Genomic DNA, 23,281 nt, shown 5'->3' on the forward strand with positions numbered 1-23,281 from the left:
TTGGTTGCTAGACAATATCTGCTTCTTCGCTTAATAATTACGATTAAATTGAACCGAACGAGTTTTGTCTAATGAAGGAGATTGATCGTTATCATACGATCTACTCAAGAAGAGGTAGAGAAATAATTGAAGCGACCTCGGCGCCGATCTTCAGACGACAGGAGCGAGGATCAAATCCCAGTTGGACCGTTCGCCCCGTAGTGAGGACTGGTTATCCAACTTCGTGATAATCAACAAGACCAATAAATCCTTAAACAATTCTAATAAGTTAATAGGCCGGCCCGGTGGTATGAACCGGATATCCTGACGGTGGCAAAAACCGGCAAGATACGATGGCTGGGGCAACGGGGAGCACAGCGAGTTCGTTGGCTGGATCAGGTGAAGGGTGACCTGTCGGAGATCGGGTGCCAACATGGATGGGAAGCTGCAGCCAGGGATCGAGTTTCCTGGAGATCTATTGTTGACCGGGCCATATCACGACGACATGCTTTTTAAAAGAGCAGGCCAACATGATTGAATGTGAGTGAGTGGTAGTATAGGCGACAAAGACGCCTTTCTTCAAATGGCAGAACCGGGGTTCATATCCCGTTCGGACCGTTCGCCCCGTAGTGAAGACTGACCATCCAACTATGTGATAATCAACAAGTCTAATAAGGCATTCGATGGCCGGCGTGGACCCTAGTACTTCTTTAAGCCAAGAAAAACACTATTAAATACAATGTTTCCTTGGTTTATCCACCATCGCCAAAGCAAGAAAAACATTCTCACAGACACGCCACAATATTTGCAAAACAAATTAAACAACACATCGAGACCGAACCGATCGTGGTTGCGAAAGCAAAAAAAGGAGAACAAGTTTTTGCAAGATTTAATCGTCCATTGTCCGCACTCGACCAGAGCTAAGATGAATGACGCGAAAAGTCCTTATGTCGGTATGTCAACCAGACCGTTCCGTGGTATTGTCGTCGTCGTCTTGCGTTTCCAGTCGCTGCAGTTGCCACCTCAGGTCACTGATCGGGATGATCATTAGCTATTAAAAGCAACGGGATGTACCTCTGATCGGTGTACCGCATAGGTCTCCTTCGCTGACGCAAACCAGAACTCGATAATAAATCGATTAAAACATCAATCAACGGCAAAACGGGCGAAGAGGAACGAGTCGGCGAGTGCGTCGTCCTCGAATCGACGAGCCCGCTCTGAGACCACGACCGGAGACGACATTCTTGGGACATGTTTGCAGCAACGGTTCGCTGCTGCTGCTGCTGAACCCTGCCTTGATTATCGAGCCGAGAAACGGAAAGTCGTGCTTTATCGTTGGCTCGGTGTAGCTCCCAGAGCTCCGTATCATTAGCAAATTTTTTATGATTCCGCACGCATAATGGTAAACCCCTTTTCGTTTGTCATCACTTGCCGAGTGTCCCAAAAAAAAGGGTATGCATTCGCAGAGCATCACACGCAAGTTCACCATGTTTTCGCATAAAGCAGACAGTAAAATAATAATCTTACCAAATCCTTTAAAGCGCTTTCGAACTATTCCCGAAGGAGGAGAAATCGAAGTAAAAAGCCTCATTGGACTAAAATAGGATAAATTTTGAAAAATCACGTTCTCCTCGACATGATGTGCTTATTATTGGGGCATCACCATTGCCTTCTACGAATAAGCCGCCACCCCCTCAAAATCCATCCTTTATCCTCACAACAAGCCCTAAACGACTCCAGTGCGAGCAATAAAGATCATCGACCCAACTCTGGACGTACCGAGCAAGGATTCTAAGACTGAGACTAACCGCTCTATGCTGCAGGTTAAGTACCGGGTAGACAGGGACTTGAGAGACAAAACGAGACACTCGACATCGAATTTCTGCACCCAGGACTCTGCGCACCTTCAACACGGCCTGGCTGGACATTGGGGGGTTTTCTTACGCATTTCCTTTCTCGAGTGCTGCTTACTATTGTTTACGTTACGTTCTAATCCTACTAGAAAAGATTGGAAAGCCCACAACATACGACAGTACGGAAAACCTCCCATACACGGTACAGACTAATTCCACGTTCGGGTGCGCTCGATGAACATGTCCCACTGAACAGACAACCGTTTTTCTGTGTGTGTGTGTCTATTTTTGTTTCGGGGCAAAACGATGCCGCATGTGGGAAATGTGTGTGACAGCACACGGAAAAGCCTTCCAGGTTTCTGGGGTGAAAGTGGACGCACAAAGCGTCGTTCGTTTCCTCGTGTGGGAGCGCACATTTGACGGACGGTGCGATACAATCCTACAGGAAAGCTCCCACAAACAGGAGAACGATTAAGGGAAGGATCATGTGTCCCGATGAATGCTTTTTTGTGCTATTTGTTGTTCTACTCGACACGATGTTATCGCGATTTATCATGCGAACAAGTTGAGCTCACCCGAGGGACGATGGGAAATCACAGCACGATATCCAGCAATGAAGGATTTAATGTTTTTTAGTACTTTTTCTGTATCCATCATTGGGGCGAATGAAGTTGATTGAATGAACCATCATAAGAGAGACAATGTTTGGAATAATATTGTATATTAAATTGTTGATGATTTATACTTATACTGAGTTAAAATAAAAGAGTCTCAATAATATTTTGCAACTTGATTGCACAATTCTATAGAGAATTTATTTTTTAATCCCATTATTATGCCTTTTCCGCGTCAACAGCAGTACTCGGTGCTCGTACCTCATCAACCTTTCATGCATTGCTCATTGTCCTACAATTGTTGGTAACTAATTTCGTGTAATTTACATTTTAATGGGCAATGTGCGAGAGTGGCCTGCTTACCACTGCTGTTTACACTCCAACATGGCAAGTAGGTAGGGCTCCCCATGTTCGTCATGGCAATCGATGCTTCCCCGTTGCAGACATTTTAACATGCCTTGAGTACACTCAGCTCTCTGCTGGACCCTAACAATAAATTAACCATTTTCATTACATCGACAAAAAAACCAGAGAATTTAAACAAAATAGTTGTTGAGTTCTTTGCCAATATCGACATTGCATTGACCCTTTGGCAGAGCGATAGTAGCGATGCTTTTTTAGGACCGTTTATGTTAACCAAAGTACCCGGCGATTACGCAACCTCGCTCCCCAGCTTCGGATTTTAACCGCATTTCCGAAAAGACTCAAATATTTTCCACCACAATGTTTTTGGGTCCACATCAACCGTAACGACCGTGGATCTTTTGTGCAGACACACACAATAGCAGATATTTGCTCGAGCACGGTTGCGTCGACCGAGTTGCGTCTTGTTCATTGGGTGTGAAAATTCTTTTGCATTCGTTTCTCGCCCGCCAACACTGCTCCATTTCATGGTGTGATCGCGATAAGATGAGAGCTTTGGCGGAGAGTTGTGGTTTAGCTTTTTCCCCCTGGAGATTGGCACGCGTGCAGACACCATCATCAGCAAGCGAAGTGGTGAAGACAGAGAAATAGTTTGCGCTAAACAGGACCGGGCGCGCAAAAGTGGTCCATTGGGTAGGAAAAATGGACAAAGTGTGTGATGGTGGTTTGAGCAGCAGTGCGGTGGGTAGGGGTACGGTTAGCATTTCCGGTCCGATCGGGTGATGCTGTACAAAAACCGGTTCTCGGGAAGGTACGATCTTGGTGGAATAGGAACGGAGACTATTCCTATTCAGAGGGGGTATCGGATGAAGGCTATGCCGGTGCAGAATGGTATGTTGCCCCTCCCCGATCAATAGCTATTGGTCAAATGGGAATACTGTATTGTACATCGTGCCCAGTAAACGAGTCTGCAATACTAGCGGCTTTGTTGGCGCTGAGTACAGATAAATGTAAGCATTGCAGCATTTTACAGCAAAGTGCCAGACATTTAGTTGGAGTTTTGCCAATTGAGTTACAAACAAACCTGGTTGTCACAAATGTAGTCGAAAACTTATTCTCGGTGGGAGATCTATTCTTCTTTTTTGTTTAACGATCGGATAGATATATGACTTGGCCATGTTCTATATGAATTTTAAAAAAACGATCTCCACGTAAGTAAATAGTTGGACCTCAGTACGAGGAAACGAAGTGGCGAAAGAAGTCTCAGAGACTTAAAGCCTCTATAAGCGAAAATAAAACTACAGAGAAACGGTACGGGATTCGAAACGCGGTCCTTCACCGTGAAGAAAGGGGCCAAATTCTGTTTTTTAATTAATCTTTAGTATCCCGTAAGCTGATTGATTATGAAAGCTTGAGGCTCATGACTTTTTCGTTAAAATCTTTTTCTGGTTCTTCTTGACCTAACGGCATTCAGCTTGGCCACCGAATGGCTTACTACACTTACAGGGTTTCTGAATAGAGCTAGACAAGTGCGTAGCGTTTCTAGACAACGCTCAAGATGAACTGGACAGCGGGTAGGTTGAACTGGACAACCGTCGCCGTTTCTCGAAAGTCGTCAAGTAGAACTGGACGCTAAAGTGCTGTAAAGTGTGTGTAAACGCTTAACAAAGTGTAAAATAATAAAAAATAGCTGAAATACCCTTTTTTTCTAATTCCCAATTCTAAATAATTCCCAAACGTACGTATACTTTTACACCGAATATAATAACGATCAGAATGCATGGTTTTCTCGAAAAAAGTGAGGTAGAAATAAAATATTAGCAATACCTGTTCAAAACTTTATCTTTTGACAGAAGATGACAGAAGACGTTTATACTTTTATGTTTATAAGCACTGAATCGAGTTCTTGTAGCTGTTGTCATGAAATCAAATCTGTTTACAGGATCAAAAATATTAAATCAAACGGACGAAAATGCATACACATTCAAAGTACAAACTATATTAATGTTATTATTGATTGCATGTTATTCATGTAAATTACAAAACATGGTGATCAACGGTTACTTTTCTAATATTTTCAAAGCGTTTCTAAAACGCTTTCAACTGTTTCACCAACCATTTCAAATGTGACAGTCCAGTCCACTTCAACCTAGCGTTTGTCCAGTTCAATTTGACCACTGTCGAGAAAGGGTTGTCCAGTTCAACCTACCGGTGTCAACTTCATCTTGAGCGTTGTCTAGAAACGCCACGCACTTGTCTAATTCTACTCAGAAACCCTGTATTGATATCCCGTAGTTGGACAGCTAGTCCTCACTACGAGGGAACGGTCCGGATAGGATTTGAAGACCCGCGCCACTGACGCCTCTACCACCGAGCTGTCTGTCAGAACTTAAGCTACGAATCAACAAACTATAACTAATATTTACACACAAAAATGGTTTAGAAAGCTTTATTTTCCGTTTTCAATTGACGCTCCAAAGCTGTGATATTTTCCATAAGCCAGCAAACAGAGTCCGGAACAAAGAACAACACCTGAATCATACACAGCCGTTAGGCAGATTAACAAACCTCGCCAATTACCATTCGTTCGAACGATCGACCACCACGCAACATCAACCGATTTCCTGCTGAATCAAATGATTAACGACAATTGGGAAAATTGCTCATCACTTTCAGTTAGTTTAACCCGTTGAAAGTCAAGCCCGAGGCCCTAAAAATCAGGACTCAAAAACTCGCTCCTATGCAGACGTGTAAATTGTTGTACATTTTTTTACAAGAAATGGAAGACAAGCCACAAATACACCCGGCGAGGCGAATCATTTGACCACGGACCAAATGCACGAGTGGGGTCAAATTCATCACCTTCGTACGCAGCCACACGATACAAAGCGGGGGGAAGCAGGCTTCCCGAAGGGTTTTATTTTGCCTGACCAAAGCGCTACGCTACGAATGTGAGACAGATGTGCGCATGCAATCCCTTCAGTACGTGAAGACGTGAGGTCGAAATGCGATCGTACTGCTGCTGCTTCTTGGTGCTTTTGACTCATGACTTTTCACATAGCTGGCCAGTTTTTGCCGCTATTTCATGCTTCTCTCTATCTTTTTCCCTCTCCGTAAGCCCATCCAGTATCTTTAAGGTTCACCAAGTGGTGTTAGTGGAGCCATTTACTTCTTTTCATTTTATTACTTCACTGTTGCTCTGCATGGTCGTCCGCTGCTCATGATCTTCATGATCGGACGTGGAAAGGAGCAAAACAGTTAGTGGTTTCTTCTCTCCTCTTTTTATTATCCACCGAGCATAGTTCTACTTTGGCCACTTTTCTGGTAAGCTTTTGGAGGAGGGCTAAGTAATGCTCAACGGCACATATTATCCGTGACCGGACGGAGAAGTCGTGAGCATAGGTTCATACGTAGATGAAGCCTGTTGTTGAGGGGGGTGTTTGGGCACCTCTTTTCCCCGATTCAACGGATCATAATTTGTGTTCCTAAACCTCAAAAAGTCTAAAACTACGTTTTTGATTAAACTGTAACCGAATACAGCAACTTCTTCATTTTGGAGGCTAAACTATTTCATCAAAATTAATTACCAACACTCTTTTCTCAAACTTGGCTTCCTACCACTTTTTTTACGGTCTCTCGGACGTAGTAATAAGGTCTCTCGAGCCACTTAATTAGCTCACCAACCGTTCAGGTACGGCACCATTCGCAAGCAGTTTGCAACACCGGATTAATGATATTTTAGAAGTGAACTAGCACATCTCCAGCCGTTTTCCTGCGCTTTAAGAACAGCTCATAGGTTCCAACCTTCAAGAAACCATAAAGATGTGTTCGACGCCCTTCCCCCCCCCCCCCTCTCTCCCCCTTCAGAAGCTTTTGTTCATCGACATAAAACACATCATCTTACACCTTCAGCGAAAATAACTCAACGATGAGTCGGCCCAAACTTTATTGCCCGGTGGAATTCTTTCCACCGGAAACAGTCGGCCCTGAGCCGGTGGGTACGCTTTACCACGATGACTAATGATCGGTCATTCTGTCCAACCGGAAGCTGGCGAAGCAGCAAAGGTGAGCGCGGGCGAAATACACCATTTTATCCGAAATTCGAAATCGGTTTGGAATGGCCCTTTTTTCCCCCGCGGGTGGGCGGGAAAATGAGGGTTGCGAAAGAAATATGATGCCCGATGGGGCGCCGTACCGTTGCGTTAATGTGACAATTAATTTCATTAGACACGTTTCGTTAATTGGATCGAGGATTGTGTTCGATTATGTTTCATTAGTCACCTGGGTCTGCTGGCTGCTGGACGAGGTATTGCTTTGTATTTTTGTTGGGAAAAACTTTAATTCGTCGATGCATACTAATTGCTGTATACGGGTCACATAAACATGAGAAAGAAAATCGAACGCTTTAAACTGTACTCAAGAAAAGAGGGAGAATGAGAATTCTCTCAAGGAACGTTCAATTTCAAATCTATTTTATAGCAGTTTTATGGCACTTAAAGTAATCGCACAAAACCACGCGATGTAATCCACCGCAACCGTCAACACGGAGCAGCAGAAAAAGAGCAAAAACTCATTAATTATTTCACGCAAATCGGTCTCTGATTGAGATCATGCCCAGTTGCCATATGACGTACGAGTGCGAAATTCCATACTCGTCATTGGAGCTTGCTATAAAAGTGCCGCCAACCAAAGCACTTGTCCTTGTGCGTACCTACCGCACGATGTCTATCAAATGCGCATCAAATGAAGCACATGATCCAGAACCACAAACGCAAACCTCCCATCCAGCACCACCGTTGATCGATTGGTAGGCTGTTTGGATGGAGATGGAACAACTCACACCGACGTAAGTCATTAAAAAATTGAACAACCATCCATTTTAGCGCTGCTGTTCCGTGGATCGGGAAATGCGCCAAAGGGATCAAATTCCAACGGGCGTTTGCAAAGGCGCACACGCTGTATTGCTGCCTTGCAAGCACCATTATGACGGCTGTCAAAGGTTCTTGTACGATGGTGCAACAAAAAAAAAAGCCTAACGACAAATCAAATATTGGAAACCGAAAGCCGGAAAGCAGCTGTATCAGCACTGGGTGGTTAAAGCCGGATAAAATGGCTTCGTCTGCGTGCTGGTTCAGCACAAAGTTTGCAGGGCGTTCATTCATTAGCGAACAGAGTAGGAAGACCAGAGGAAAAAAAAAAAACAATGGCCAGGATAAAGACTTGGTGAGGGAAAAAAGGTGCATCGTTGGTACTATTGTTAGGCACTTCTTGCCGTTGATCGAACGCTAGCTAATGGCTCAAATAGCGAGCGAAGAAAATATGGTTAAGAGACTTTTGTAAATTTCAGGAATTGTTTTCGGAAAATTTTCTTCCTCAAAAGCTTTTCCCCAAACCAAAACCAAAGCCAAACAAAACAGGCACACAATTATTAATAAACCGTCAGCACCGTTTGTACAAATGAATCTAATCAGCTGAGAAAGCAAAAAGAAAACGCCCCTCTCTGTGGCCTGTCTGTCAGAACGCAAACACACATATTAGTCGACAATGTAGTCTGGGGCAATTACGTAGAAACCTGGATATACACCTTTTGCTGTCAGCAAAGATTAGCCGTTGTGGGGCAGAAAAAACGTCATGCTTTCGCTTCAACGACTCAGAAGAGCCGCAGATAGGAAGGGCGACATGAGTGTATTACATCTTACAATGCACCGTCACAGCCAGTCAAGGTGATTTGCTATGGTGTGCTTCGTCATTGCAAGTTCTCGGTACATGATATCATCGCAAATTGTTTGTCTTTTCGATCGCGTACAGCGGACTGCAATGGGCGATTTATTTATCTAAAGCTTTATAGGCAGGGAAGCAGTTCGGGATGTAACGTTAATAAATGAATCTTTTGAAGGTTAATTATTTAACGAAAAATTCTAAATTAAATGCAGTTTAAAACACTTGTAAATGACGCATGAAACATCAATCAAATTATCCACTATTAAATTCGAAATAACTCTCATCGGCATGCTATCATCTACTGGCAACAGCTGTAACGAGTCACTCTACTTCTTGCACCCGACACTGACCGAACCGAAATCGATTTACGAAAGACAATTTACACACTCGATTACCACCTCCTCTCCAAGGGGCGAGTGACAGGCGGTAACAAATTTTGTGACACATCGATTATCGTTACTCTCTAAATGCTTATGCTTGGTATTTAAACGCTATTTTCTACCAGCAATGCACCAGGTTAGGAAAAAAAGGGCACCAAAATCGATCGTTCCAATTTCTTCAAGAGCATCCACGCTGAGGAACCACCGTGTGGGGGTGACTTCACGTTTAACAATGCAACCCAGTATCACTAACTTATCTTATCTTATCGCTGGTTTGTGTGTGAGCGAGTTTGTTGATGTTTCGGGCGACTGGAGTCGCTCGATTTTAAGCGAGTATCGATTTATTATGATCTATTTTTATACAGCTACGAAACAGCGATTAAGATTGTTTGAGATATTGCTACACATGGCAGGAAATAAAGATGTTCTGTTAATTTATTGCCTATGTTTGAAAAATAATTCGTCCAAGAAAAATTAAAAACAGATAAAAAATATTGCACAAAGTTATTTTATGGTGTCCTTTTAACGTCTAAATAGGGAAGGTCGCTATGTTCCAAATTCAATAATATCAACAAGCACTCAACCAAGACAAGAACTAAATTGAAAAAAAAACGTCCCCCTTATTGCAGAACCCAACACAAACACCTGGCCGGAAGAAGCGTCAACCGAAAAACCTACTTCCACCGAGCGATGCGACTAAAATATGCGAAATTTGTTGATGTACTTTCTTAAAAATACAACATAAGCAGATTTTTCCTGCGCGCACCTTTCGTTTGAAAACATTTCACCCACAAAGGTATGAACAACACTCGATGGAGCATTACAGAATTGAGCCTAACGCTTGCCGAAAATAAAGCAACCCCTATCACAAACCCTCGAAACCCCTCACACCTCTGTACCGCCCACAGAGGGCGGGTTGTTAGTTGCTGATGATGATGGCTGTCGAAGACAGATGTCATTGAAATCGTTCCCACTTTATGTCACCCAGAGCTAGGGGATCAAAATTGTGAAGTGAAAGCAGTGCACGGAGGTCTATTGTTTCTTCCCGGCACACCAACGGGACAACTCGTTAACAGCAGCACCAGCCGGGCAGGATAACGAAGCTTGCGCGCCACGTGATGGGCAGGTGGTGTTTTGTTTTGCCTCATACTCACGATCGATTCACCACCTTCTCGGCTCTGTATTTTCCACCCTTTACCATCGCAGTCACGGTTCGATTGCAACCACTTGAAAATCCGGTGAGAAAATAGACAGACAGTAAGGGGGAAGTTGTTGTGGGCATAATTTAACCTTTGATTGGTTGAACATTTTTACCACCAATTTATCAAAAAGGTGCTTTAACCAGTAAAGAGCTGTCAGGTGGAAAACTGTGTAAGGTTAATTTATTCTATTCTTATTTTGTAAATCAATTACGAAATGTTTGAAAAACTTGTTCATTTTTATTGAACGGCATGACGACTGGACATCCTTTTTTCCTGCAATATTTCAAAAATTACAAGTATGAAAACGCTTAAGTTTTCATTGAAAATCAAAATCAAAAAAGGAAATTGACTGCTACAAACAATAAAAGCTCCCTTTTTTTAAAGATTAAAATAAAAACTTATGCATTACTTGAAGCTGCCAAACACTAAAACTACCGCAATTATGGCGCGTGCAACTTTACCGCGACCATTTTTTTTACCGAATCATTTGATTGGTAATTTCTTACACCAGAATTTAAAAAACCATCAAATCAAACAAATCAATGTTGTGTTGCAGTCTTGAAGATTCAAATTGTACACGACAAAATGATCAAAGCATCAGCCTTGTTACCAAAAAATTTTTTCTAAGGATGCCGGACTCTTGCCCCTCCAAAAAGGTATTCATCAGCGACCCTCAGTTCGTCACGAGGCGTCTGGGAGCACAGCGAGTTCGTTGGGCTGGATCAGATGAAGACAAAACTTGCCAGAGATCGGGTGCCTACATGGATAGAGTCCTGAAGATCTATTGTTGATCGGGCCATGTCACGACGACGTCGTCTTTAAAAGAGCAGGCCAACATGAGTGAATGTGAGTGACTAACAAATAAATAATCAACTTGTAATTATATACTATTTCATAGTTATATTCCAACGACTACTTCTGTCGGATATACTATACTACTGTGTCCGAAAAGTAGAGTGACATTGGATGTCAAATTTCGCGCGCCAAAAGAAGCCCATTGTTTTCATTTTTCGTTTATCAATATGTATGCGGTTGACAGTTCTGTCACGTTTCCAGTCACAACATCAACTCGGCTAGGAGTGACAATTTGTTTTCGGAGCTGCACCAAGTGTTTTTATCTACATTGACCATGTCCAAGTTTGTGGAGCATGAAATAAATGCTGCGGAAACAATGCGGATGTTACAAAAAGCCTTCGGGGAAGAACCTTTGTCGAAGAAAAATGTGTACAAATGGTACAGTGATTTCAAGAATGGCCGTGAGAAGGTCGAAGACGAGGACTGTCCAAATTAAGGATTTGGAGGTCGACAATCTTCGGCTGACGATACATTGGAGACCTTTCGGAAAGTGTTGGGATTTCGAAAGCCTCGGTCAACACGATCCTGCAAGAAGTTATGCGGTTGAAGCGGGTGAAGTCTCATCTGGTGTCATCATTTTGGGGGAGTTTTTCGCAACAACGGTTCAACAAGCTAAAACGGCCGCCTCTGGGACACCGTTTTGACACCATCGAGGAGATAGATACCGCAGCGAAGACGAAACGAAAGGACATCCCAGCATCCGCGTTTTCCACCTGTTTCGAGGAGTGGGAGAAAAGGTGCATTGCATCGGCAGGGGATTACTTCGAAGGTACCTTCATTACCTTCATTTGGTATAATAAAAAATCATTTCAGAAAAAAAAACGCAAAATCACTTTTTTTCGGGTACAGTAGTTTATAATCACCATTTTGTGAGTATTTTGTTCATCACCAGTCAAAATGACAGCATAAGGCTGGTGTCATTGGTGGCATGCCAGTAGTTGCAAGGAAAATGTATGGGATTTTGACGATTGACGTTCAACCTTATCTGTCAAATCCCATACATTTCCCTTGCACCTAGTAGCATGCAACCGAGCAATGACACCAGCCTATGGTAGAGTGGATCGTGACCTAACCTAACAGCAATATTAGATTAGATTTTATTTTTTTGTATTTAAAGAAATGAAAATCCTATTCAATGTGTAAAAGTCACGCATCAACTTCGGCAGAATTGTTTAACTAAAAAAAATAAATCCACTTGAAAGGTATGAAACCAATCAAAATGACTGGGTCCGGTAGTTCTAGTGTTAAAGTCATAATAAGCTTAAAAGAATAAGAAACGAATATTAAATTAACCAAAGATAAATAAAAACGAAAACAAGTAAAAAGAACATAAAAAGTACAAACAAACATAACTCTAATGATGAAGGACAAAACTCTCCGACAAAATGAATGCCTAATGACATTATTAAGGTGTGCTAAGATTTAAAACACCTTTTTATTTTAAGTAAAACACTTAACACGCAATAAAAGATCAATAATAAAGATTACACTTTATCCTTCTTATGTACAGGCGCTTTCTGGCATGCATAGGAATGTTACATAAACCAAAAAACAAACCTGAATTTCCCAGCGCCACCAGCACACCACCGATGGCACAATATGGTGTTACAAATATGTGCCCACTGGCTGTTTTGTTGTACCGGTTCCAATCGTCTAGTTCCAACAATTAAGACGCACACGCACGATGCCGCCGTGCGTTGGTCGTATCGCGTGGGATGAACGATCTCACCGTGCCCGGTTGTCGGTTGATTTACATTTACATATCGACCGATTGCACACACCACCGATGCACGCCTACACGCCTCTATCGCACCGAAACAATGCTTTGATTTATGCTGAACCGGCAGCACCCGAACGGGTGTGCGCAACCTTGAGCAGCAAAGTGCGCGATTAGAGAACCCTTTGCCGATCGATCAACAGCAGGGCAAACAAAACCCCGATGTACAAACTCCAATTGTAGGTCGTAACGCTGCTCTTACAGCGTTACAGCGACACAACACATCTTTTTTTTTTTTGTGGAAGAAAATAAGGTTAAAAATTAGTTCCACCTCACACAGACCACTCTCCACGATCAAAGCGATCGTTTGTTTTGATGAGCGATGTTCCACAAGCAATCTAAAAAGCAGCAAAAAATCCCCACACGCACACAAAAAATAAATAAAAGGAACCAGGTCAGTAAGATAACACATTTGGAAAGTTGGGGCCGGAATAGAACCGAACCTAGGAATGGGGAAGCAATACTTTGCCAATGTTGTTTGGCATGCTGGTGCTTCAGTAAATTGCTAAGATGATTAAGGGTGATTTGGGGGTGCGTTTGGCGCTAGATTGCTTATCGGAATCGAAACCCCGGTGTTTCGCTTGGGCGATGGTAATTGTAACTATGTTAGCGGTACGCAGGCAACACAGTTCCTCAGGGTTGTGTTGGGATATTTGGATAATTTTGCTAGCGAGATTTCGTTAATTTTATTCGTGCTTTCTAACCCACAAGTAGGTGGTTGTTATTGGGTAATTGAATTTGTAAGGTTATGGAGCTCGAAAACACTGCGAAAAAAGGAAGTCCACGACGTACATTAAATTTTAGACTTTATCAGTCTTAAATGAAGTCAAAAAGCATACAGCCAACATACAACGACCTCAACTACATCTACCCAGCCAGAACGGCACTGCACATTCACTCTAAATCTCAGGATCGATGAAAAGTTCGTCCTCCTATCGCGTAGACAACCGGCGCCTTTTGACTGCCGGATAATGTCGCTCGCGCTAGACGGAAGCGGAAACGCGACTAACCACTGTACTGCACCATTGTGCAATACAGGGTGCCGGTAATGCACATTTACTCGGATTCCAAAATTCTCCAGACAGTGTGCAGACACAACAATCCGGTGCAATAACCGGGAGTGTTGGAAGCTTTCAATCGATGATGTGCGCTTCGGGAAGGCAAAAAAAAGATACGTTTTTTAGATTTAGGTTAGGTTAGGGAGGTTGTTTATCATTGGTTAGTAAGATACAGTAATAAAACAAACATACTGAAGCAGCCTTCGTTGTACGTGGTCAAATCAAATCAGTTCAGTTCTGACAAGTCAGTTCTGACAAATCAGCCAAAAAAATATGGAATTGATCATTTTTCACAACTTTCAAGGTGGACTACCAAGGCAAGACTGCTTTAATGAACTCAATTTTTTCTATGGCATTGAAGCACCAACCTATAACACTGTTATAAACCAGCGCCACCAGGTGACATACAGCGAGATAGAGGCATCTTTGGGCATTTCTTCCTCCAGCATAAACACTATTTTGCACGAACACCTCACCTTAAAAAAGGTGAAGTCTTCGGAGAAATTCCAATAACGAACAACAGAAGCCGGATCATTCTTGACCATGAGCGATGCGAGCTCTCACACATCGATTCAAACCATCGCTTATTACCGGCTAAAACTTCGAATTGATGGGTCAATTCCGTCCTACAGCACTAACTTGTCACCGAATGACTTCTTTTCATTCGCGCACATAAATTTTTGTCCCGAGAAAATGCTGTTGAAGCGTTCCAAAAACCACGTTTTAAAGGTATCTCAAGCAGGGTGGAAAAATGTGCTTCGACAAAGGGTTTGAGCGCATGCAAAAGTGTATGAATCATGCTGGAGAACACTTTTGAAAAAGAATAAAACGAATGTTTGATGACAAATTGTTTGCATTTTTTTTTATTAGATCAGAAATATAAATAGCAGCCTACGTAATAAGTGCTTGACAGAATTTAGAAATTAAAAATCTACATCGAGACACGTTTATTTTCCAAATGAGGTGCATATTGCGCAACATGAAGTTTAATCCTAAATAAGAAGGAGAAAACCCATCTTGGGAGCCATCTTCTATAAGTCAATCCAGATCCTGCTCGTCGCATAGCCGTCTTTGATTTCGGGCTCTTCTGTGTAATAGAATGCCTCAAAATACTTCTCATTTTGTAATTTACACCGCGTGCATGATAAATTTGACACTTGTTCACAAAGATACGCCAATTGAAAGCCACAAGTGTATGGAAACAGTGAAAAAAATGTCGACAGCACTTAATTACTGGAACCCGTCGGAACTCTATGGAAGCGAATTACGTGTATTATGATGAGACTGAATAAGGACGGCCATGTCAAGCTGCTGACAACGGTCATCAAGCCTTGGATAAAAAGAGACCGTATGTGTGGCAACAAGATTCGGCTAGGTGCAGACGACTACCAAATCGCAAAAATGGCTTAAAGACAATTTTTACGACTTAACCACCCCCAATGTTTGGCCTCCCAGCTCCCCGGACCTCAACCCGATGGACTATTTCGTGTGGGACACATTAGTGCAAAAAATGAAGACCGTTTTTGCGGCCCAACCCCGGGGCTATGCTAGTCCGGGCTTGCTCCAGGTTTCGGAAGCGGATACAGGCGGTCATGGATCCCGAGGGTGGTTCTTCTTTTTGGCTTAACGACCTCTAAGGTCAGTGCCAGCCATCGAAAAGGTTTACTCGACTTGCCGAGACTACGTATTTGGTTAGTCAGTCCTCCCTAAGAAAATCCAGGCAACTCGCGAAAGGCCCACACATTAAGATTCGTTTGATTCATTTGACAGAAATCCCAGGACACTAGATTGCTAAAAGATGTTGCTTATCCGTGAACGGTATCGAGGATTTCTTCAGCAGGCAAGAGAACAAGGTTTTTGAAGCTGATAAGAAACAGAAATATCTCAAGTAATCCCACTGGAGGTCCCGGATAGACTTACATCTGATTAAAGCTGTTGAAGAACTTTATTTCCATGTCTGAAGAAGTTTTAAGGAGCTTCGACCAATTCCGTATTTTCGTATTATTGTTGTCCTTTTTTCCCATGCTTTTCTATCAAAGTTCGTCAACGGTAACTTTAAAGTGGATGTTATCTAAATTCAAATCATCCTACCCTTACGCGATCGCTTGTCACGCCAGGAAAAAGAACAAAGTCTACGCCACCCCACGCTCATAAACATTCCAATGTGTTTCAGTTTATTTATTCCCTAGCTTGCGTCCAAACAAACGTGAAGCCGAATTTTATTTCATTTTTCCTGCCCGCTTGTGTGTGTTTTCCCTTCTTATGGAGATCGACCCAGGGCGACCTAAACCCCTTCGCAAACAAATAAGGCTGCAAAGTTTAAAAAAAAAGCAACAAGAACACACTCACATGCCGCCACCGTTACGCTTGCTTGCGTGTGTGTGTGTGTGTGTGTGGGTCTTCTTCCATTACAGCACTAGCCGGGGCACAGGAAGCAACATAAACACCGTGCCGCAGCAGCATGTTCAGCATGGAAGAACAGCAAAAGCAAAGCGCACGGCTACTGAGAGAGTGAGCCTTGAAAGATCGGCGGCTTAAACTGGGCAACGACCAACGGTTTTAAAACAAGAGATAAAATGTAAAAGCAAAACCACGCGCGAGACGGGGGAACAACAAACTCCCGATAGTCGGAGGCCACACGAGCCACACACTAAAAGGCAAATGAATGAATTTTAATGAAACGACCATAAAGCAGTAAGGAGCACTAAGCGGGAATGGGAAAAAAATGCGTCGAGACAGGAGCGTTTTCGCGAACGAGTCGAAAGAAGGAAAAGAATGGGAAGGAATGCGTCGGTTGCCCACAAAATGGTCCAAACGTTTGTGGCACGGCCTAAGAAATATCTTTGTTCGTCTTTACCAGCGCCACACAGGAACGGTATTGGATTGGTATTGAACCAACCGAGTTCGTGTGCTCTGCTGCTGTGCTGTTGGCCACCACCGACAGGATGTAAATAAATATCTTTTGCTCAGTTTCCTACCTCCTTCCCCTTCCCTCCTCTTGCCTGGTCTTCTCTTGCTAGTCCCAAGAGGACTCAAAGAAACCTCTCAAGCAAGCGGCCCTACAAATCCTCGAGGCGGAATGGAGACCATTTGTCGTCTTTTTCCAGTTAGGTCCCAGTGCTCGGCTTAAGCTTGGTTGCATTTCTCCTCCGCCTCCCTCCCCCCCCCCCCCTCCTCCCAGTCCTAAGACTACCAACACGTCAGTTTGGTTCATCCTGACGTCCGCGTTGCAAAAAAAAATCGTCGTAAAGCGTCGCGACAGTCAAGAAAAACTCAATGCAGTTCAAAAATTTCCGCTTATTAGTATCGCCCATCTTGGTGGAGGGAAGCGCGCGCTTGTCTGTTTACATTCGTGTGGCCACCACATCGCAAAAGGGAAGACATTTTCCCATGGCGAGGAGAACATCAAGAATCGCGACAGGAAATGAGTGTTTTAACCTCGTCAAGTGTCGCATCGTTGTGGGGGAAAATGTGAAGTTGTGAGAGCTTGGTTGCACACGAAACCCCGCCATTGGTGGCTTCCGGCCCTGTGTGGAATGGTGGTGCACGGAAGCGTTAAAAATATCGTTTCAACGATAAAATTGGATTACGTTCGGCTGGGAGTCGCGTCGGTCGTACGAGGTGTGGGGCAAAGATACGCTACTTTAGCGCAATTGGTAGGCGCTAAAGTTGAAGAATTTTGATAGTTTTTTTTTTACCAACAACATCAATGCTTGGAAAGCTGTGGCTTTAGAGTATGGTAAGAAGGTGGAAAAGTCCGTCGGTAGCAAGAGCCGTTCTTGAACGAAAACTATTAAAAACTCATCTAGATGAAAGATGATCTTTAACGCTGCTCACGCGCCGTAATGCGATTCAGTGAAACAGATTTACATTTAATAGCAAACATACGGAAGAAGCCATCCTGATGAGAGAATCAGCACGAAGTTTAAGTTGGATTTGGAAATTGGAATGAAAATTAATAATAAAAAGTACTACACACAAAAAATGAATCTAGCAAAAGGGAACAAACGATCAGTCAACCAAATAAGAAAATTTGCTAATAGTATTGAGTAAATAAACTAAATTCAACCATTTATCATAAGTAAATCAAACCACAGCATATTAAAGATCCAAAGAAACATAAAGATCCATAAAAAGCCTCTTAATACATGGAACATTGAAGAAACAAAGGATTTTATCGTAAACAAATGATAGAAGTGAACAAACGTATGCAAAAGAATATAAAATTTAAAAAAATAGAAATAAAAAACAAGTTTGTAAAGTAGTAAAATTTAAATACAGAAAAATAGACAACAAAGATCAATCACATGAAATACGTGTTTCAAGAAATTAAAATTTGAAGTAGATGAAGGCAAGATAAAAACAAATTGGACTTCAGTTATTAATTTGGTAATAGAATAGAAAACAGAAATTAATAGAAAATGAATAGAAAATGCATCAATGTAATTTAGTTTGCCTAAAATTTTAAAATATAGAAAATCCTTTAAACTAAAAAATAAAGCAAAATTTTTAAACTCTTATTCTAATGAGTGAATTTTGATCATGAATGACTAGTTTAAAAAATCTTAATTATAAATAATCATAATTCAGTCATAATTAATTATAAATAAAATAAGCTTCGCATTTAAAAGCTAAGCTAAAATATTCAATTCAATTCAATCCAATTATCTAAAATTTTCAATTCAATTTCATTAATTCAATTAAATAAATAAATAAAATAGTTAATGGTTATGCAATTGATTTCTTTGTCTTCTTAGTTTTTACAACGTTCAAAAAAATAAAAAATTCAATTCACAATCCTCAAAGCAATTGAATTCTTTGTCTTCTTTGCTTTTACAACATTAAAAGGGATTTGTTCTGCCATTTCTTGACTTTCCTTGAACTTGAATCTTGAATCGTAGCTGGATAATGAGTCCTGCGTGCGGGGAGACGGTTCGGACGAGATTCTATAGCGGATCCTGCTGTGTAAAAATCGGCCCCGCTATCATCATCAAATTGCAAAAAGATGAGTATATATGAATGTTTAAAATCCCAACTCCCCATAAACTTACCAATTGCAGGATGCATATTGACAACAGGAAGTGTCGTCTCGTGCACGATCCCATGTCATAGTATGTGTTCCGCCACTAATCCTTATACTCAAACAAACTTCCTCCCAGCTTCCTGGGTTGTGATCTTATGTACGCTACCGCCACGATCCTCCGGAAGCACGGTTTCTTTCCCAACACTCTCGACTTTGGGGTGGAATGATTCACCACACCGTACGATCTTCACAGTTGTGGTGGTGGCGAATGAATCACTCCCAGCTTCACCGGCCGGTACCGTTGCACCGTTGCACTAATCGTATCGATCATTTACCAGCAACAACAAAAAAAAATGCCAAAAACATGCCAAAAGCACATAAACACTCACACGAGAGGATTTTTTTTTACAACGGATGGCGCCAATCGTGCCAACTTTACGCCACGGCAATCGATCGGGCTGTTTGGTTGGTGCATTCGTTTGCTAAAATTACCATCACTTTTACTTTAGAGGCACATTTCTGCGACGAGTGCAACACACACACACACAAGCACGCACTCGTTCACTTATGCACTAATGCGGACCCAATTTTTTTTTATTTCTTTCACTGCATTACACACTGCGCTGCATTCTACGGGTTGGAAAGGTTGCATTTGCAACAACAACAACAACAAAACACACACCAGACACAAAGAAATGAGAAGAAAATAGTAGAGAAAAGAATACAACAAATAAACTTGCTACTTTACGCACTTTACACGCACACACACACCCTTCTTACTTCTTCTAAGAATCACCTGCTGCAGCACACCGCACGCACTTCTCAAGCGCACAGGCTGACGAGAGGATAGCACAGAAAACCCAAGGAAAACACACTGGAATGTTTCGATCAATTAAAACCAGCAAAAGGATCCTTTTTCTTCCACGATTCTTTCCCGTAACACATGCAGAAAAAAAAAACTCTCAAAACATCACCCACACAACCGTACGCAAACGATCTTGGTTTAAAGAGAGATCGACTGAAAGACACGAACCAGGGAACCGCAGCACCAAAACACTGCCCAGAAAGAGATGGGTCGTCGACGAGTGACACGTTTAACCACGGAAAGAGGTAAATCCCGATGGCTCAGCTTTTTCTGCGGTTGGGCGAGCGAGATAAAACACACGCGCTTGGAGCCTTCTCGCGGAGCCGTCCGGCTTAAGCGCTGCTCAGGTGTGCGTGCAGGTATGTCGCTTCGCTCGCGTAATGCGTTTTTGTAAATGTACGTTAAACGCGCACGGCCGTTTTGCGGTGAATGGAAAAAAACACACTTCCAAAAGAACACAATTTTACTACTCTTTGGACGGTTGATATGGTTGGGATTTTGAATCTTCTTACACCGTCACGCTTGTACGATCGCTTTTTAAAGTGTGATCGTTTCCTTTACTATTTCACTTGAGAGCACTAATGTAGGTGCGATTTCTTTTTCAAAATCATTTAAAAACACATCACAAAAATAAAAGCACAATTGAAAATGCCGCAAAACTACCGTAATCGTTCGCAAAACCGGTCAAGCAAGCACGCACATGCGGTACGTCCGTCCGCATCGGCTGTTGGTGATGGACTTGCCGTTTTTTGTCATGCTTCCGCGTATCCAAGCATCGTACGGAGAAAAATAGGTACTTTTTGAGAGAACAAAATCATCAACCTGCTCTCACACCACGTTTGAACGTGAGCAAAATCTCGTGTTTGTGTGCGTGCCACTGTGTGTCGTGCTGTGGAGAAAAATCTCTCATTTTAAACAATTCTCTCCCACACACGCCGCGGCACACGAAACGCCGCGTTTGACCACTTGTTGATGGCAGTCCGTATACGAGCGGTAAGCAAAAGGCTGGAGATTATTTTGGAACAGCACTGTGTGCTGTCAATGTGCTCTTGCACAGTGGAATTCCTTGTGGGCAAATAATTGTACCAAAGATAGAGATCGCATGCAACGGTTGAGCTTGCGTTCAAGTGACAGCGGTCCACAGTGGGATATTGGAGCATTAACGATTGGGAGAAATCCGTTGAATTTGAATAAACCGTTGGTGTTTATAGGTTTGAACGCTACGCAGTGTTGAGGAGAAATAGGGATTTGGTTGTTCCAGCATTTAATTTACCTTAATCTATTTTAATAAACGAAACCATTTCGGTGACCTAATTTTCTCATTCTATTCTAATAAACTTGATGTAAATATCACTCTTTGGAGCTAAAAAACGACCTTCTAAAGCTCACGTCAGCCATCTAATTCGCTAAACACTAGATTCACTGATATTACATAGTTTTATGGATAGTTCCCACAACGGGGGAACGATCCAGATGTTATTTGAACTCATCTCGATTTGAACACGGCAAGATCGCCGTGTGAAACCTCTGTCGTCTCTACCACAAGACCGCCACCCAATGTTTGTTTGTATTAACTATTTTAAATTATTTTTTCAGGATTCGAAAATTCTTCAAGTATATTAATTTAAAACTGTAGTAGCTACTACACTGACATTCTGTACTTTAACATCTGGAGCATCTCACCGTGCAGGAAAACCCACAGCCAACATCCATATCGTAAAATAAGCATACGTCAACGGTGCAGTACTTCTCATGACATTCAGACATTCACAAACTAGACAGGTAGAACAAATTTAAAAGTTGAAATTGTCTATATTACTTTCATTGTTTATTTCAGCTTTGCATGTCTTAATGTTCCAATGATCCATGATTGCCCGTGCCCAGTTATTTAGAAACTTTTTCAGAATACCCGACCACGCCAATACGCGGGAAATCCGTAACGATATGGGTAATGCGAGTTTCTGCAGGAGTGACAACTGCCACAGTTGCAGCTTCGCCGAGGATAGTCCAAAACTTCCGTCGGGTGGAAGTACTTCGACAAACAATTTGAGCCCAGCTCGTAGTTAAGCCCATCACAATCGTACAGCCGAACGGTATGACGATCCACGTTGGAGCTATGCTTGACACAATCTGTTTAGAGGAAAAGAAATAATCAAAATACATTTTATGTAGTGAGTTAAATGAACATTACCAGTGGGCAGTGCCAAGGATTGAGTGGCAATAGCTGCGAACAGGACAAGTGCGACGATGGTGGACTTCATGGTGGATAGGAAGTATATCTGGACTTATGTCTCGGAGTCTAGAAGAGGTGTGGCAATTGTTTAATGTGCTTGCTTGTCATCTTTTTCTGTTTATATAGTAGTTCACTGCATGAAGTATGATGCGTACGCTGTTTTGATTTTTTGCTGTATCACAAAAAACTCCCCTCTATGTTATGCACGTTCCATTCCGAACAGGTGATAAGTATTGGCCATCGTCACAATGGATTGCAAGAAAATGCCACGCTTGGTTCGTGGTGCTATTGTTTTATTAATGTTAGTTTGTGTTTACATGTTTAAAATCCACTTCTGTTTTGTGTTATTGTATTGTCCACTTAATTGCCTGGCATAAAATTCCCTTGTTCGGCAAGGAAACAAATATCAGTCGAAGAAAAATGACACAACCCTTTAATACTTTCAATGTCATTTCTTTATTATTTTCTCAAAGTTATCCATCAAGAGAAGCTTCAGTAGTGAGTGGCCATTGCTTTAAGACAGACACTCTTCTTGACGCATCGGCATCCGTCGTAGTTGTAGCCCATCGGACAACACTTTTCACACGAGCACCGTTCAATCGGAGCAGCGTAATGCTCCCGATATTCTAGCACTGGCTTCAGACAAGTCCTGCAGATTGTGGTCGACGGGCAACAGGCTCCTTTGAACGGAAAATGCAAAAATATACCTTAAAACCTGCGTCAACTTCCGTCGCCTCTTTCCATCTACTTACCCGACGAAAGCTGAGCAACGGCCACTACCAATAAAAGTGATGCAAGGAAATGCTTCATGTTGAATGACGAAGTGGCGAAGTTGAGATACTTAGAAGGAATCCGAAGCAAGTTGACTGAATGACTGGAGATGGAAAAGATCCATCCTTTTATATGGCTTAGTTCTTTGTTCGATCATAAGTGAAAGATGTTTAGACATCAGATATGGATCAAACAAGAATGTTTTCATTTTACATTTTGACGTCAGAGGATTGTAGCTCAATAATGCATCCACGCTTTGTTTAAAATCGCACGACTGTGGCAGTTTTGTACACTAGCACCAGCTTTGGCGGCGTTATCGAAGCTGGCACGTGTGAACGATAGTTTTTCAACAATTTCGTGGACATTGTTGATTCATGTGGCGTGTTGAGCTGTTATTACCCTGACAAATCTAGCTTTAAAACTCAGCTATCAGATGCTAGCTATAACTTAAGGAAAAGCCGCAAAACGATGAACAAATTCCTGAAGATGAAGTGTTGCCTAACCTCAACTGTGGTGTTGTCTTATCCAGAGATTGTCATCGAGAATTAGAAATCAATCTTGTATTTAAAAACCTTGACGTCTATGCA

At 42.2% G+C, this 23,281-nt stretch overlaps 4 protein-coding genes across 4 annotated transcripts in view; 1 reads left to right on the top strand and 3 right to left on the bottom strand.

Moving 5' to 3' along the window:
* The window catches only part of LOC126561674 (hornerin-like), a 48,786-nt gene extending 29,825 nt beyond the window's left edge, over nucleotides 1–18,961 (bottom strand). Inside the window, exon 1 of the mRNA XM_050217966.1 lies at nucleotides 18,854–18,961. Coding sequence (XP_050073923.1) covers nucleotides 18,854–18,907 — 54 coding nt within the window. The 5' untranslated portion in view covers nucleotides 18,908–18,961. The remainder of the gene's footprint in view (nucleotides 1–18,853) is intronic.
* The window catches only part of LOC126563321 (multifunctional methyltransferase subunit TRM112-like protein), a 459,819-nt gene that overhangs the window by 345,972 nt on the left and 90,566 nt on the right, over nucleotides 1–23,281 (bottom strand). The window lies entirely within an intron of this gene.
* The window catches only part of LOC126560898 (uncharacterized), a 502,800-nt gene continuing 495,772 nt past the window's right edge, over nucleotides 16,254–23,281 (top strand). The window contains exon 1 of the mRNA XM_050216847.1: nucleotides 16,254–16,265. The gene's annotated coding sequence lies outside the window, so the exon portion shown is untranslated. The remainder of the gene's footprint in view (nucleotides 16,266–23,281) is intronic.
* Nucleotides 21,591–21,951, bottom strand: LOC126560892 (uncharacterized). Its single transcript, XM_050216842.1, has 2 exons — nucleotides 21,882–21,951; nucleotides 21,591–21,820 (listed from the first exon to the last, which is right to left on the bottom strand). Exons 1-2 carry the CDS (start codon nucleotides 21,949–21,951, stop codon nucleotides 21,591–21,593), a joined length of 300 nt encoding a protein of 99 aa, XP_050072799.1.

This window comes from Anopheles maculipalpis, chromosome 3RL (genome assembly GCF_943734695.1).
Source record: "Anopheles maculipalpis chromosome 3RL, idAnoMacuDA_375_x, whole genome shotgun sequence".
Taxonomy (NCBI): domain Eukaryota; kingdom Metazoa; phylum Arthropoda; class Insecta; order Diptera; family Culicidae; genus Anopheles; species Anopheles maculipalpis.

Excerpts from the sequence above, each read along its gene's own strand:
- LOC126560892 (XM_050216842.1), bottom strand. The coding sequence starts at position 21,951 with ATGAAGTCCACCATCGTCGCACTTGTCCTGTTCGCAGCTATTGCCACT. Across the intron at positions 21,821-21,881 it reads ATCCTTGGCACTGCCCACTG|ATTGTGTCAAGCATAGCTCC; the intron begins GTAATGTTCATT and ends TCCTCTAAACAG.